At 37.4% G+C, this 16,767-nt stretch overlaps 1 protein-coding gene across 3 annotated transcripts in view; it reads right to left on the bottom strand.

The window, feature by feature from the left end:
• LOC136873864 (quinone oxidoreductase) overlaps positions 1 to 16,767 on the bottom strand; it is a 129,570-nt gene that overhangs the window by 11,573 nt on the left and 101,230 nt on the right. For all 3 annotated transcript variants that reach the window (XM_067147160.2, XM_067147159.2, XM_067147157.2), the window contains exon 7: positions 13,916 to 14,011. In XM_067147160.2, coding sequence (XP_067003261.1) covers positions 13,916 to 14,011 — 96 coding nt within the window. The remainder of the gene's footprint in view (positions 1 to 13,915; positions 14,012 to 16,767) is intronic.

The raw sequence follows: 16,767 nt of genomic DNA, 5'->3' as shown, positions 1-16,767 counted from the left end.
CTAAAAAAGGCAATTTTAGAACACTGGGGTTACTTTGTGGCAAAGTCATTGTTGTCACAAAGTTACCCCTTAAACTTCTCTTTATTTTATTTTAACATAAATAACTGAAAGAAAGCTCAAAGTGTCATGAGAATCATGCATTTTTATCAGGAAACATGAAATTAAGATTTCCACTTACTTTGATGCGTGTACCTCATTAACGTTTTCTGTCGCCGACAAAAGTTTCCCGCTGTTCACAAAATCACGTGCTCAGTACAATACAACAAAAGGATCTCTGTTGCCAACAATCCAACACTTAGGACATTATCATTGTACACACAGGTAGCAGCATTATTGAGGAGCGAAAACATATAGTGTTCATTGTCAGACCATCAATGCATATCCCGCGAAATATGAAATTATTATTTGGCGCGCACCTGTCACACAGTAACCCCTGCAGTCACAAAGTAACCCCGGTTTACGGTAGCTTGGGTGCCTGATAATAGTTAAGTCTAAAAATTAAATTTCCGTTTAATTTTGGATTCAAGTGTCAATTTTATATGCGGGTCGATGTTATTTAGATTAATGAGGGTGGTAGCAGCATCTGTGATGCTCTCATCCATAATTACTATGGTGTCATCTACATATCTTACCCAGAAAATGATGTTGTCAAAGTTATTATTAATATCAATTTTGATGTGTTCCAAAAAATCCAAGTAAATCTTGGCTAAGATACCTGAGGCCAGCGATCCCATAGCCAGTCCTTCTTGTTGATAAATAACATTATCGAAAGTGAAATAATTGTTGCTTATAACTAATTTTTTTTTTGCTAAGGGCTTTACGTCGCACCGACACAGATAGGTCTTATGACGACGATGGGATAGGAAAGTCCTAGGAGTTGGAAGGAAGCGGCCGTGGCCTTAATTAAGGTACAGCCCCAGCATTTGCCTGGCGTGAAAATGGGAAACCACGGAAAACCATTTTCAGGGCTGCCGATAGTGGGATTCGAACCTACTATCTCCCGGATGCAAGCTCTCAGCCGCGCGCCTCTACGCGCACGGCCAACTCGCCCGGTTATATATAACTAATTTAAGCATAGACATGAAATCCTGTATTTCTAATATACTTAGGCCGCTGTATTTGCTTAAACTGTTTTGAATGATGGGGTATACCTTGGAGAGTTGTATGCTAGGATACATGTTTAAAATATCGAATGAGTGGAGAGAATGATTGGATTGAATGTTAAACTTTTTAAATTTATCGATCAATTCTTTAGTGTTTTTGAGGGATTTGTTTGACAAAAAATTATTTATTTATTTATTTAGTCTGATCCAGGACACCCTAGATTTGCCATAAGACACAGAATAATACACAATAACAATTTTGAGGGAAGATAAAGAAGGTTAATATTTAAAAAAAATGATAGGTGGTTAAATGGCATGAACTCCATATAAATGGTGATGAAGAATCGAAACAGAGTATTTGATGAGTGAGATGACTATCTCATCTTGTAGACTTCTCGCTAGTTTATATTTGTGTCGCCATGTGACGAAAGATTTGGGAATTGTTCCCCTCGCGCCAAAGAAAAGTCCAGTCACCGTAATTTTTTTAAGGTTATACAACTCAGAAAGAAAGGGATGGTTGGATTATAGATATCCCTTTTTCTCAATGTCTACGTCAGTCGGCTGAGAGGCTGAAGATTCAAAGCGTACCGTAGGATCAATAATTTCTGCTTTGTTCCTCCGGCTGTCAATCTCTGCAATATCAATCCTGCGAGTGCTGCCTCCTTCGGCGATGCAGTGGACTTCTTCGTACACTTCTAGATTTTTGAGAAGAAGAGCATTAGCAATCAGGTTTCTGATGATGTTATGGAGTTTGATCCTAAGCAGTTCACCTTGAGGGCAACTCGCCAGCACATGTGGTAAGGTTTCATACTCACTGCAGTGTCTGCAGTGGCCTGTGCTGGTGGAACGTCCCGGCAGAGTACGTACTGGTGCAACCATCGCGGTCATCTTCAACAACTCCCTCCATTCCGAACAAGTTAAACCATCCCTTCTGGTATCCCAAGAATTAGCAGCAGGAACTTGAGCAAATAACTCAACACCTCTTCCTTTCTGTGGATATGCACACAAAGCTTCAAATTCGCGTGTTCTACGTATATCGTGCAGTTGTCTAACAGATTTCGTTGATGTCTCTTCATTGAGTTGAAATTCAGATAGGCAGCGAGTTTTTATTGCTGTGAAATTTCGAACAGCATTTACGTGCAAATCATTCACAGCTTCTTGCTTAAGATTTATGTTCAGCTGTCGAAGGTACGCTTCCCAAGTAGCGCGCATTAGTGCTAACCCTTTATATTTGTGGCTCAAATAGATCATACTTTCTTGAATAAAATTACTGTGTCTACCTATTCAATACAATTATACTTTTTAGTGATTAAATTCTACATGAAATATAAACACTAGTTAGGGACATGTTTCGCCCTAGTTTTGGGCATCTTCAGCCTAATGTAGAAAATCACTGCAAAATATAATTGTATTGAATAGGTGGACACAGTAATTTTATTCAAGAAAGAATTTACTTATTGTATCTTCAATACGGAACAAAATGAGATTAATTACTTGTAGATCATACTTGTCTGTGTGTCACTCAGAAGTTGTAGAATTTCTTTAAGTGAACTTCTGATCATGTTGTCGACTTTTAACAGACTTGATTTGAGAATTTCCTCAACCGAAACACTCTGGAAGGGGTATATCAGTGTAGGGCCAATAAACTGATTTATTACAGTCAGTTTTTGATGTGGTTGGAGTAAGCAAGTCCTGGTAATCTGATCTAAGTTAGCTTTCAATTTTTCAAGTACCTGATTTTCATTGAAGACTAAAGTCTGTCTGAAAGTTGCCCCTAAATATTTTATTTCTTCACTATCATTTATACTTGCAATGTTTCCAGAAACCGTCACGATACCATCAGAATGAAGTTTACCATTTTTTATAATAATGGCATTTGATTTGTCTGCATTTATATGCAAACCTATTTCTTGAAGCAGATTTATGACAGAAGTGACTAGGATTGAAGCTGCTGCTTGGTCTTTAGTATGATTACCAGATCGTCGGCAAAGCATGGGGATGTTAAAGGTACAGTGTTAGGACGGAACTGAAAACCATACATTTCTGATACTTTGATGTCTGCGAGTTCATCAAGGATGTGATTTATACCCCAGTTAAATAAGAAAGATGAAATGGGATCTCCTTGCATGGCTCTACATTTGATGTTTATCTTATCTGTATGACCACGAGCAGTTTGAACTTGTGTTGTTTTCTGTGAGAAAGTTGACTAGTAACTTCTTAATGGATCTGGGTAGTATAGAGTTGTCTATTGTCGCCTTTAAGTGATTGTGTCCAATTCTATCGAACACTTTGCTGATGTCGAGAAATACTACGCAGCCCGAAATCCTTTTCATTACAGCTGTTCGTAAAATGCCATCAACAATATTCACGTTAATGAAAGAGCCAGGGGTCATGACAAAACCTCTTTGGAACTGGTTCAAAGGGATGTATTTCCTTACAATTTTATCAAGGATCTTACTTAATATGTGCCGAATAATGGAGCAAATACTAATAGGTCTCCATTTGGACAGATCATTCTCTTCACCGCCTTTATGTATAAGAACAGTTCTCACTGCCTTGAGAACCTCAGGAATGAACCCACTTTCAAATATTCTTCTGATGATATGGGCTAAAATGCAGCAAGTGGATCATAAACAGATTTCAATAAAACCTTATCTGGACCTGGGCTAGTGTCAACTGCTTTGCGCAGCGAATGCTCCCCGCTCAGCATAGTAACTACCAGTACTTGTTTTAAAAGCAGATGCATACTTACCTTGGTAGAAGTGAATCCTTCTCCACACATCGGGGCCAATAATAAGGAATAAAATTATATCCATTACTACAAAGAACTTTACCACTACGGCCCCGAGTTGACTTTACATTCTGAAGCATTCAATATATTATACTATCTAAGGAATGCATATCAAAGTTTTAACAAATCTTTCATCAAGAGATACAAATCAAGTGTGCTATTTACAACAATTGATCATTTAAGATTTTATAAAGCAAAACTGGTATTTTCCAAGATCATCAAGAGTAAAATGGACAATTTAAATGTTTTATCTATCATATGACTTACAATTTTAACAAAATTTCGAAGATCTTATTTTAAATGTCGTAACCATACATCAATATTTTAATGTGTCTTTCCAATTTTAATAATATCTATTTCGTATTTCAATGTTAATTTATTATTAGCTGATGATGTCCTTTAGGGGACGAAACATGTACTAAATATAATAAATTACATATTGTATTGAATAGGTGGACCACTTAGTTGTAATATTTAAGTTTATCTTGAATATTCACTAATTCTCCCAGGATGGTAATATAGTAAGTGAGATTGAATCAAGGTGTAGTAAAGTTAATGCAGTGAGCTCGCATTTGCAATCAACAGTATTCTATACGAAGAAAGTCAGCTCCCGGACGAAACTATCTTTACATCGGTCTGTTTTCAGACCAACTTTGCTTTACGGGAGCGAAAGCTGGGTGGACTCAGGATATCTTATAAGTTAGAAGTAACAGACATGAAAGTAGCAAGAATGATTGCTGGTACAAACAGGTGGGAACAGTGGCAGGAGGGTACTCGGAATGAGGAGATAAAGGCTAAGTTAGGAATGAACTCAGTGGATGAAGCTGTACACATAAACCGGCTTCGCCAAGACGACGATGTTTAGGCTCAGTTTCTAACGATTTAAGAGGTATAGAACTAAATGAGGCCACAGCACTAGTTGCAAACAGAGGATTGTGGCGACGTTTAGTAAATTCGCAGAGGCTTGTAGATTGAATGCTGAAAGGCATAAGTCTATAATGATAATTTATGTATGTTCAATCATCAGCAAATCACCTAGAATTATATTTCAATGCTACTCGTGTATGTATAGCCGCCATGACAAATGACCAACTGCCTCAGGAAAGGTATCATAGCACACAGATGGAGAAAATTATTGCCCCTAGCCCCCTATAGCATCAATTCTGGAAGTACCTAGTTAAGTTTGCCATCTTTTAGCATGTCACTGAAATATTATATAGTGAAAACGCTACACTATGCAGTGTAGGGTTAACTTTTATTCAAGTGCATGTATCTTATGTACAGTTTTGTAATAGTGATTTTTCATGTTGCTGTCCTTCATGCTGAACCAATGTTGTATTTATTTGTAAATGGTCCATCAGTGAAGATCAGTGTACTGAACTTTAAACAGGATTACTGACCTAAATGGCAGCAATCACAGGTTAATTGAACATTGTAATATTCAAACGATAATGCTACCACAGCAGGAAGCAATTGGATAGATGGTGTGTTTCCTTGTTTTTATGATGTTTTAGATCTTGATTTGAATGGTTAAAATTCGAGAAATTTGACCATTTTCGGTCCCTTAGTTGGCCTGTATTGGCTAGCTTCATATAATATACAACAGGTTGTTTGGCCCACCCTGTTAATATAGTATCATATACTGAATTTTGTTAAGGATGAGGTGTGATTAATGATAATGATTAATCAATGAATTGTAATAATAGATTTTTCATTAAATCTGTCCAGTCGACAAAACAAGTTTAAGAGTTGAAATGGCCTTATAAATTTTACGATCTCATGAGCAATGGTAACGAAAGAAATTCAGGACTGACGATGCAAAAATTATTTGGGTCATGATAAATAATCAGCACTGTCAATGAGTGATTGTATCAGTGATTGTTAAGGGAAATAATAGATTTTGCTGGAAATAATAGATTTTGGATCATGATTTGTGAAGGATTTAGAGCCATGAGAAATGTATATATAATTAAACAGAAGGTCCAAAGTTCAAGTGGTAATACAGCAATCCTTCGTGCAACAGTAATATGAACACATTTCTAAAGAACAACTATGTAGAAGTGTAGTTAAACTCATCATGCACCTCGTGACTGTTATTGTTGAGTTAACATTTTGTTATTTTCATTTAATTAATTTTATAAGGTCATTTAATTCAACCTGATGTTAATTCAGTTTAACACATTTTCTACAGTGGTCCCGACAAAATTCTATACGTATTACGGCGGGTTATTTCATTTATATGTCTTTCACTTATAAGATTTTCACGCTTTTATGCTTATATTCTACGTCCTCGAAGGCAAAATGCTTCATCTATACGTTTACCATGGTTTCCGTCTTCAAAATAGCAAGAAATATTCTAAATACAAACTTATGACTCGCTCTGTACTTTTCTTGGAAATCATACCTCTACACGCATGTTTGGTAGCATGAGTGATATGGAAGCTATCATCGAGCATACTCTTTGGTGTTCTGTGCTTCAGGTGCGATCGAGTTGTGATTATCATCATGAGATTCGTGAGTAGTGGAATTAGGTGATAGTAAGAGAACGAGCATTACGATTGCTGAAAAATTACGAATTTTGAGGGTAGTGAAGGAAAGTGGCAACACAAAACGAGCTGAAATTGTTAAGAAATTGGGGATTGCTCTGTCTACCTTAAATACTATTGTAGCTAAGGCTGTGGAAATTGAAGAAAGCGCGTGTTAGGTGTTGCAACAAATAAGCGGACCTGCATTCAGGGCGGAAAGTACAAACGCCTGGAAGATTGTTTATTACAGTGGTTCAGGCAACATAGGGCAGAAGATATTCCAATCAGCGGACAAATACTCTGCGAAAAGGCAAGTGAATTAGTAATCGGACTTGGTGTTGAAGAGTTTAGTGCTTCGTCAGGCTGGCTACACAAATTTAAGGTTAGCCACGGTATTGGCAGTCATAATGTATGTGGGGAAAGCAGAAGTGTCGATGCCAAGACTGTGCAAGATTGGAAGGAAAATTGTTTTAAGAACTGACATCTCGTTTCGCTCCCAAGGACATATTCAGCTAAATGAGGCAGGCCTCTTTTTTAATTTAATGCCTGGATATACAATGGCATTCAAAGGGGGAAAACGTCACAGCAGGAAACAAAGCAAACAACATGTAATAGTTCGGTTATGTGCCAATAGTGAGGGAAGTGAAAAACTGCCTCCACTGACAATCACAAAATTTTCAAAACCGCGTTGTTCTAAAAGTGTTGCTCCGCTCCCTACAAAATACACCAACAATAAGAAATCCTGGGTCACTATGAAAGTTTTTGAAGACTGGCTTTGAAGCGTGGATGCCAAAATGGGAGCGAAAGTTTGTAAGATTTTGTTTGTGGATCGATGCTCAACACATCCTCCTATTACTTCATATCTCAAGAATGTGACTGGAATTTTCTCCTGCTAATTGCACGAGCGAGCTGCAGCCACTCGATCTTGGAGTGATACACAACTTCAAGTTGCATTATCGTACGATGCTGGTGCAACACGCAATCAAACGTGTAAACGTCGGAAAGAAGGACAAAGAAGATCAACATATTACAGGTAAGATTTCCCTCATTTATTTCCTCTTTTTGTATGTTTTTTCATGTTTGTGTGAAATATTTACCCTAGGACTTCGCGTAGTACAATGCATTAAGGGCCGTTACACACTAGGTGACAGGAATCGGCTACCAGCCATGAAACATTTTAAATGGAGCTCTTCACACAGGGCTACTCTGTCTCGGCGACTGACCTTGAAGTAGTTCACTCCCGCTACCCGCAGATTTCGCAACCCCGACTGGCGACAACTGGTAAACCATCGCTGTGCACTGTGGTCTTCACATTCCTCAGTTGCGTTCCATTCAGAACTCCCTTTGGTGATTGTGCATTTCATGTTCCTTCACGTTATGGATTCAGTTTCAAAATACTATTAACTGTACTATATACATTATATTCAGTATGAATGATGTCCATCTAGCTCCTTGGCTAAATGACCAACCTATTGGTCTTCGGTTTAGAGGGCCTCGTGTTTGATTCCCAGTGGGGCCAGAAATTTTAACTGTGTAGAGTATGGTTTTTGTTTGTCCCCTTGCTCTCCTCTTCATATTCATACAACCCATCACACTACCACCCACTACAGAAACACGCAATAGTGATTAAATACCTCGACATAGGTTTGACGTCAGGAAGGGCACTTGGCCGTAAAACAGGGCCAGATTCACATGGGCAACACAGTTCACGCCCGCAACCCCTCCACTGTGGCAAACATGGTAGAAAAGAAAAATATTCAGTATGATATATCTAGACAAGTGGATCGAATAAATACAGAAGATTTCATTGTACAAATTATACAACCACCTGGAACTTAAAATGTGACGAATGTAGCAATAGAGTTGAGAAGAGAAATGCATGGTCTCAAGTAATGACCACCTCAGTTCAACTACCTCAAAGTTAAGGCTTATTTTTTTTGCTTTTCTCAACTTGGTATCCATTCCTGTAATATCTTCTTTCACACTTTCGAAGAGTTCATCAAAAGGTTTCTTTGACATCTGGAAGTAACTAATAGAGTTGGTCACCACATAAATAATTGAAAAATTTATAGAAAAGTCCTTTCTCCAAACGACCTTTCAACATAAGATGTGAATGAAACCGATGACACTTTCTTTCCTCCTTCCTTTTCAACAATAACAAGAGGCAAGAAGATGACGAAAACTGGCAGTAGGCTGGGGAAGGTGGCTAAGTAGTGTGGCGGACTATCGTTCGGAGACACGGAATTCATATGAGCTACTATGTAGCCGATTCCGGTCGCCTAGTGAGAAGCGGTGCTAAAAGACACGATTCTCTGAGTTGTTATAATAATCTTGTGTCTTCAAACAAATTTAAAAAAATCAATTAGTATATCGTCGCTGCCGGGACAAAACCTCCTATGTGAAATAATTTTAGCTTAGAACTTTGGCTGGTAAGGTTCTGTCATCTAAGGTGCAATATCGTGTGCATATTGTCAAGGCATTCTCGCTCTTCACAATGTATGTGCTGCGGGTCAGTATATCTCCAAAACATATTATCACATAGGAGGTTTTGTCCCAGCAACGATATACTATTTTCTTTTCTTCAGATAGGCCATGGCACAGTGTTTCAGAACTACAGTTCGAAATTGTTTCCGAAAAGCTGGATTTGGAGGTAGTTCTGATGATGATTGTAATATCCTGATGATGACGGCGAATGGAGGAAATAGGAAGAGAGGCCCCATTCAAAGATTATGTAAATGTTGACGTTAACCTTGTCGCTGCAGAAGCAATGACTATCTCCAAGAGTGCTGAAGACGCACAAAGAGGTCTGAGTGAGGACTGTAATCACGATGACGATATCAAAGAGCCACGGCATACTTCAGTGACCTTTAATGATGCTGCCAATGCCCTATGGACTATCAAACATTTTGTGACATGCCATAACATTTCTGAGGAAATAATGGCCGAATTGTACCGGTCTGAGAATACTGTTCATGCCATGGCCAACAAAAACCAAACCAAAATAACGGACTACTTTATTCCGTAAAGTGACTTTTCCTTCTCTATGTATTCTTTTATCTGTGTGCATTTCTTGTGTGTTTATATTGTTTCATAGTGCCATATATAGTTCAGAATATAACTGCTTCATATATACAGAATTTCATTTAAGCGTTTTCCACACATACTATTTTTTTCTTCGGTCCCCTGGAAAACGTATGAATGAAGTTTTACTGTAATTAGTCAGTTTGATTCAGTGAAATTGATATTCAATTCAGTTTTGTTCTAATCATTCAGTTACTCTAATTCTTATAAATATTATTTTGTCAATTTCATGATATACTGTATTTTGTAAGTGTCTTTTAAATTTTATTAATTCAGCTTTTAAAAAAAAATTCTTTTAATTTAGTCCATTTCTTTTATACAATAAATTCAGTAATAACCAACCAATCTGTCTTATTCAGGATGTGGCGAACGGTCTGTGCTCTGGGAGAAGAGGAGCAAGCGCAGAGGCAAACATCAAAAACCCAATTAGAATTCATGTGACCAAATATAGTAAGTATAAAGGGTACAGTACTCAAACAGATGGGCATACCTGAACATCTCATTGTCCTGATGCGTAACCTTTACTTGGAACAAGCCAAAGCTAAAACTGAGCATGGTGAAACAGAATGGTTCGCCATTAGCAAAGGCTGTATACTTTTGCTTTACCTGTTCAATATGCTGAGTACAATATGAGGAAATCTGGATTGGATGGATCACCTCATGGTTTTAAGATTGGTGGGTGGAGGTTGATGGAACATAAACAAATTGAGGTATGCAGATGACATCACTTTGGTTGCTAAAGGTAAGGAAGAACCAGAGGACATAATGAAAGTTGAGAAGTGAGAACATGGGCCTGTACCTGAATATCAACAAGACCAACATCATGACAAAAGGTTAACTATCAAACATTATGATAAATAATAAAGTAAATCAATGGGATGAATAGTTTCTGTTTGTTGGGATCAACCATTGAAAGAAGTGGCTCAAACAGTCCAAAAATTTACCAAGGACTTGCCCTTGGAAGAGTAGCATTCAAAGACTTGGATAAGATCTTCAAATGTTCAGATGAATCTTTATACAGTAAAACGTCGTCAATTCAAAGTCATTGGGATGCAAAAATCGGACTTCAAATTACGTGATTTCGAATTAACTGCCAACATGTACTTCGGAAATGCCAACCCTTGTTGCCTCACAATATACTCTAAGACAGTTTACTGCATGCAATTAACCTCGATTCACAGTATACAAATCTCAAATGTCAAGGAAAAACCTTTTTTCCAAAATGTATTCAACAAGGTGCATTTGAGCATTCAAATAATGCACTTGGATAACTTACCGCCAAACATAACCTCACGCAATGAAATCAAAAGAAAGAAAACATGATTCAAAGACGAGGAGAAATCTATACTGGCTCCCCTGTGCAAGTGCTTTATTCATTGGATTACTGTACTGTATGCATTTTAGATGCCTTGTGCTTGCACGGAATGTACCCGATGCCCTTAAAACATCGCGGCTTATCAAACTTTCCTATGATGAGGGGAGAAAGTCTCTCGCTTCCATCCACATTACAACAGTACAGTGACTATATTTGTACGATTTCCCGTCATGGCACTTCTAAGACCCATTAATGCATTCAATCACCTTGATTCTCAGTTTAAACTTTTCAAATGTCATGGAAAACACTATTTCAGAAATTTATCCAACAAGGTGCGTTTACATTATTCAAATAATGCTCTTGTATAAAACAGTGACAAACATAACCTCACGCAACGAAAGGAAGAAAGACACGATTCAAAGACGAGGAAAAATTATGCTGGCTCCCCTGTGCAAATGCTTTATCTTTTGGATTACTGTACTGTCTGCATTTTTAGATGCCTTATACTGGCATGGAAAGTGCCCGACGCCCTTAAAACATCGTGGCTTTTCGAATTTTCCTATGACAGGGGAAGGAAGTCTCTCACTTCCGTGTGCAGTATGCACGGCAAAGCAACACAGTACATTTGCCGGCTGGCAATTCTCTTCTTTAAAACCATAAGTCCGTTTGGCCTCAGCATTTAAAAAAATAAAACAAACAAACAATCAATGCAGTTTCATCGGCATTGACAATATTGTTTGGTGCGTACAAATTGATTATAGGCTATAAGCCATGCTTTTTCGCCAACTGTCTGCAATTCTGTCTGTGGATTCTACCTCTCCGCAGTGCCTGTTACGTAATTTTGTCAATTGTGGCGTTTCCTAAAAACGCCGAATACAAAATAATTACAATTCCGCTCGAACATAGCAGATATGAAGCACACTGTAGACAAGCCGAAGTAGGTGAAAGTGCGCAAAGTTACCCCTTCATGTTCAGGAAGACGCAGTCTTTCATGATGCAGAGAAATTTTGAATTTAAATTACTCTGTAAAATACTTTTTTTTTTTCAAAAAGTAAAGGCAGTTTCGAATTAAAAGTCTGAATTTCGGTAACGGGACCGACATTGTTTTTCGAATTATGAATTATCCGTATTTCGAATTAAACGATTTAAATAACATGCAAAACCGTACCTCATGTTTCCGGGAACGAGAGCTGCTTCAAATTAGGCAAGATTTTTAATTAACCGATTCCGAATTATCGAGGTTCTACTGTATACTGAAGTCAGAATGGTTAAGGCACTAGTCTTTCCCATAGCTACATGTGGTTGTGAAAGCTGGACTGTAAGGAAGTGAGTAGGAAGCATATTGATGCATTTGAGCTCTGGTGTTGGAGAAGGATATTGCATGTCCCTTGGAAAGCCATTTAATTGCATGGGTCATTCAAAGGATCACACCAGATCTGTCTCTTGAGGCATTCATTACTAGTTTACAGCTGTCATATTTTGGACACATTACGGCATGCTCTGATACGTCTAAGTAAATACGGTAATTGTATATAAGCACATCCTGTAGCCTATAATTGTAATTATTTAGTTGTAATTTTAAGTGGGGGTTTGAGGCCCCTTTGTGTACGTGGGGTTCTTCCCTTTCTCCATTCATTATCCCTGAATTGTATCAACACATTTTAACCACCACTGTTCATTATGATTATAAACACTATTCATATAGTATACTTTGTCATGTTCAGATATTAAAAAATAAAAATCATAACATTATTGTTTTTATGTCCCACTAACTACTTTGACGGTTTTCAGAGATGCCAAGGTGCTGGGATTTAATCCCTCAGGAGTTCTTTTACGTCCCAGTAAAGGCCACCACACACAGAAAGCTAAAATAAGCCATGCTAAAGTAAGCAATGCCAAGCTATGTTGTGCTATGTCACGAATAAAAAGCTAAGCTAAACTCTGCTACATAGCCATTAAAAGATGATGGATTAATTGAAGGGGAGGCTTTTTTATTGGCTGCTGTCGTGGAAGATGAAGAAAGAGAAAGAAAAAGAGGAGAAGATTCTGTGTACGTGAAATTGGAAGGAGAATAATTCTTGATGATTTCCATCATTTGATTCAAGCATTGCATGGAAATGATGAAGAATTAAAAACTATTTTCATCTAAATTAGGAACAGTTTCATGAATTTGCCTTTATTAATGAGGATGATATTAAGAAAAAACGTATATGAAGTACCCAAATTATAGAATGTAGGGTAAAAATATATGTAAAAGCAAGAAATGATACAGAAAATAAATTTCCGGAGTTTCTTGCCAACAGTTGTCTTTCACGGTTATCTTTAATAATTTGACAGACAAGTGTATTTTTGTATCTCTTCTTTCAGTCTTTCTTTCATCTGCCTTCCATGACACTTAAGCACAAAAGTGATTAAGCACTATAATAACTACCTCATTGGCTGATTGGTCATTACGATCGAAACATTTATGACCGAAGTTAGGTTTTACAATTCCAGATGTGATCTGGAAAGGCGATTGGTGAGGTATGAATTGGTGATTAATGAGGTTGTGGAGTGTGTGTTTGGTCAGCGAGAGCTATTTTATTTTGCTGAAGTCCACCGGTATACCGGTGAGGACCCCCTATCTGCCAACTGGGACGCGCCATGACTGACAACCAAAGGGTAGCCAGGTCCAACAGGATGAAGAAGCTGAAAAGTTGGCTCTATTTAATACTCTTTAAGACTTTAATGTATATGGCTGATTAAAGTGCTCCAATGGGGGCATAAACTATGTAAAAGAAAAACTACCTCATTGAGATAATTCACAAAATCCACTGAGTCAGGATCGAATCTGCCAAGTTGGGGTCAGAAGGCCAACGCCTCAACCACTCAGCCCAAAAAAATTAACTAACTAACTAACTAACTAACTAAATAAATAAATAAATAAATAAATAAATAAATAAATAAATAAATAAATAAATAAATAAATAAATAAATAAATAAATAAATAAATAAATAAATAATATTAAATATCAATTAGTAGAAGATGTTTCTTTCAAGTAGAGATAATAGCTCACATAATGAACATGTTCAGAAGTTCACATGATGTTTCAAACCTTACCTCGGTGGCACTCATGAGCATCACACCAATGACTGAACTCTCTGTCATCATGAGTGAGCGAGGATTAACTTCTACAGACCCTCGCGATCCCACAACCTGGAATTAAGAGACAAGATCAACAAGTTAAAAGGATCTGTTTTCAAAAATCACTCACTGAAAAAGAAAACATCATAAATTATGAATTTCATTATGGTCCATATTCACAATTGATTACTATCAAAGGGTAGAGAAGAGTCCACCTATTCAATACCAATAGCTTGTATAGTGTCTTATATAACTGGGACTAGTTTTGACCCCATATACACTGGGTCATCTTCAGCCACGATCCAATTGGAGAAAACATACACTCACATATAACCAATAATAAAGTAACAATGTGGTATGTCCCAATTTACAATCCAAATTTTAAACCTTGATGAAGTCCTGCAACACATCAAAAATTGAAATCAAACAGCTGCGGTTGATTCCGAACTATGTCGTCGCTCCTACAGGCAAAATGACACGGAGAGCAGTGCGATTTCTGTTAGTGTCCAAGACAGGAAGGTGAAAAAGGATCTGAAAGAAATGGGAGTACAAGGAATGGAAGTCAGCATCAAGGAAGCTTACATGAGAGTCAGGAACACCAAGATTTTTCAAGAAGTTAGATCCTGGAGCCAAGCACTGTGGATGGAAGAGAAGAGGAAATTGCAGAGTGAAGGAATGAAGGACTACTGAGCGAGGATTGAAGCCCAGAAGCAGCTGAAATTGATACAATGTGGTCCACAACTGGCCAAACCAAAAGAAAGAAGAAATGTCATAATACAGAGGTGGCTCCCATTCTACGAACTACCCTCCAAAAAACACACAAGGGCCATGTTAGGTAAGATCCATACCTGCCAACTTTCCAAATGACCTATCAGTAAAATCCCCGTACGTCAAAATATGCGGGAGTCCAATGCACCAATATGCGGTAAAACATGACAAAATTAATGTATGTACGAGTTCAACAGCATTAATATAAAGCACCGATGACATTATAAGGGACAAAATATTTCACCTCAGTTAAACTAACACAAATATTTTAAAAATGCATCAATATAATTTGTTAATGCACATGACTAATTAAAACTTTGAAGTAAAGAGTATGTTGCTGCACATAATTATAAGCAATAGGTAAGTAAAATTAAAAATCCACCTTTTCAATACTAATATTAAACTATTATAACATTTGCTTGGAACTAGTTTCGATGCTGGTGAATGTCATCTTCAACCAAATATGAGAACAGGCATCATAAGTCCCATATCAAGTGTGTTTATATGTGGACTGATTTAATGATGATATGTATATTTATGATTGCCTGTTCTCATATTTGCCTGAAGATGACGCTCACCAGCGTCTAAACTAGTTTCAAGTAAATGTTATAACTTATTTAGTTTAATATTAGTATTGAAAAGGTGGATTTTTAATTTTACTTATCTATTATTCTCGGTTCAATATGGACTTAAAAATGAAATTCTTAAATTTAAGTAATTATATGCACACAAGTTACTAACATTATTTACACCATCACATGCACATCTCCATTCTGATTTGACAGCTTAAGTTGTGTCTTGCTTTGCTTTCTTCAGAAAGTCAACAGAATACCGTAGGTGTTTGCATAACATGCTTCCGAACTTCTGGTCTTCAAAATGGAAATGGCTTCCAGAGCTCCATCGGACATCGATGACCTGAACTGTGTCCTTTTCTTCTTAATCAGGCTAAATTTTTTTTCACAATCTGCATTACTGTGATATGATAAGGACAGATAGCATGAATCTAGAGATCCTGTAATTTATAATGTCCATCCGGTCCACAGATATTCAACAACTGTGCCCATTTTGAATCATTTGTAGCTTGGTTACTTACAACACTAGATAAGTTGTCTATCTGAAGAGCTGCTAACTGGCTTTGGAGTTCATTCACAGCGTCATCTCTTGTTTCATTTTCTCTTTTACACAAAATAACAGGAAACTTCTCCAAAAAGAAATTAACAGAAGACACCTGTGCTGCTTCAATGGCATCAAGTTCAGCAACCTGTGAATGTTTTAGCACATCATTCTTAAAAGGGAACTTGTTAATCATGCAGTCACAGGCTGCGCAGAAACAGTTTCTGATGAGAAAAACAAAGATTTGTCTTTATCTTGTAGCGCCTTAACCAAGTTTGAGGTTTGAATGCTAATTACCAATTTCTTCATCATCCTTCTGTTTCTGGATTGGGTGATACTGGACATCAAGCAATGCTGACTATTTAACTCCACTTAGCTTCACAAACTTGGAGAGCATCTGTTGCAATAGACCCATCATTAATTTAAACAGTACATGGATATGTGGAGAAGCACTCTGAAGGACTGTATTGATCTTATCAAATGATGGGGTAGTCACATGTAAAAAAAGTACAAAATGCCTTGTTTTGGTCAGAGGAAAGAAACATAAACAACTTTTCTTCACAAGATGTAGTGAGAATCACGTTTCTGAGAAAAGGTGAGTCACTTTGGAAGAACATGTCATTCTTTTGACGGAAAGTTGGCAGAGAATTGAATTTGTCATCAGATGTACACTGTGTCCTTTGGGAATAGATTTAAAAAAATTTAACTGGCAGAAATATTTGGAGCACACACTACCACCTCCTCCATAAGAAGTGGATCCCCCTGATCTAATAATCCGTCTAAACACCTGGCTAGGGACAACCATCTTGTGCACACATGCTTCAACAACTTCTTTGTTTCTTTCCCATGCATACTTCAAAATTTCTGAAGACATTCTTTTCTTCTGGCACTCTCCTCCAGTAACGGAAAATATCAACAAGAATCTCATCAATTCAAACTGGTAAAGT

Source organism: Anabrus simplex, chromosome 5 (assembly GCF_040414725.1).
Source record: "Anabrus simplex isolate iqAnaSimp1 chromosome 5, ASM4041472v1, whole genome shotgun sequence".
Classification (NCBI taxonomy): domain Eukaryota; kingdom Metazoa; phylum Arthropoda; class Insecta; order Orthoptera; family Tettigoniidae; genus Anabrus; species Anabrus simplex.
The sequence above is the reverse complement of the archived record's forward strand: the minus strand, read 5'-3'. Positions and strand labels throughout refer to the sequence as shown.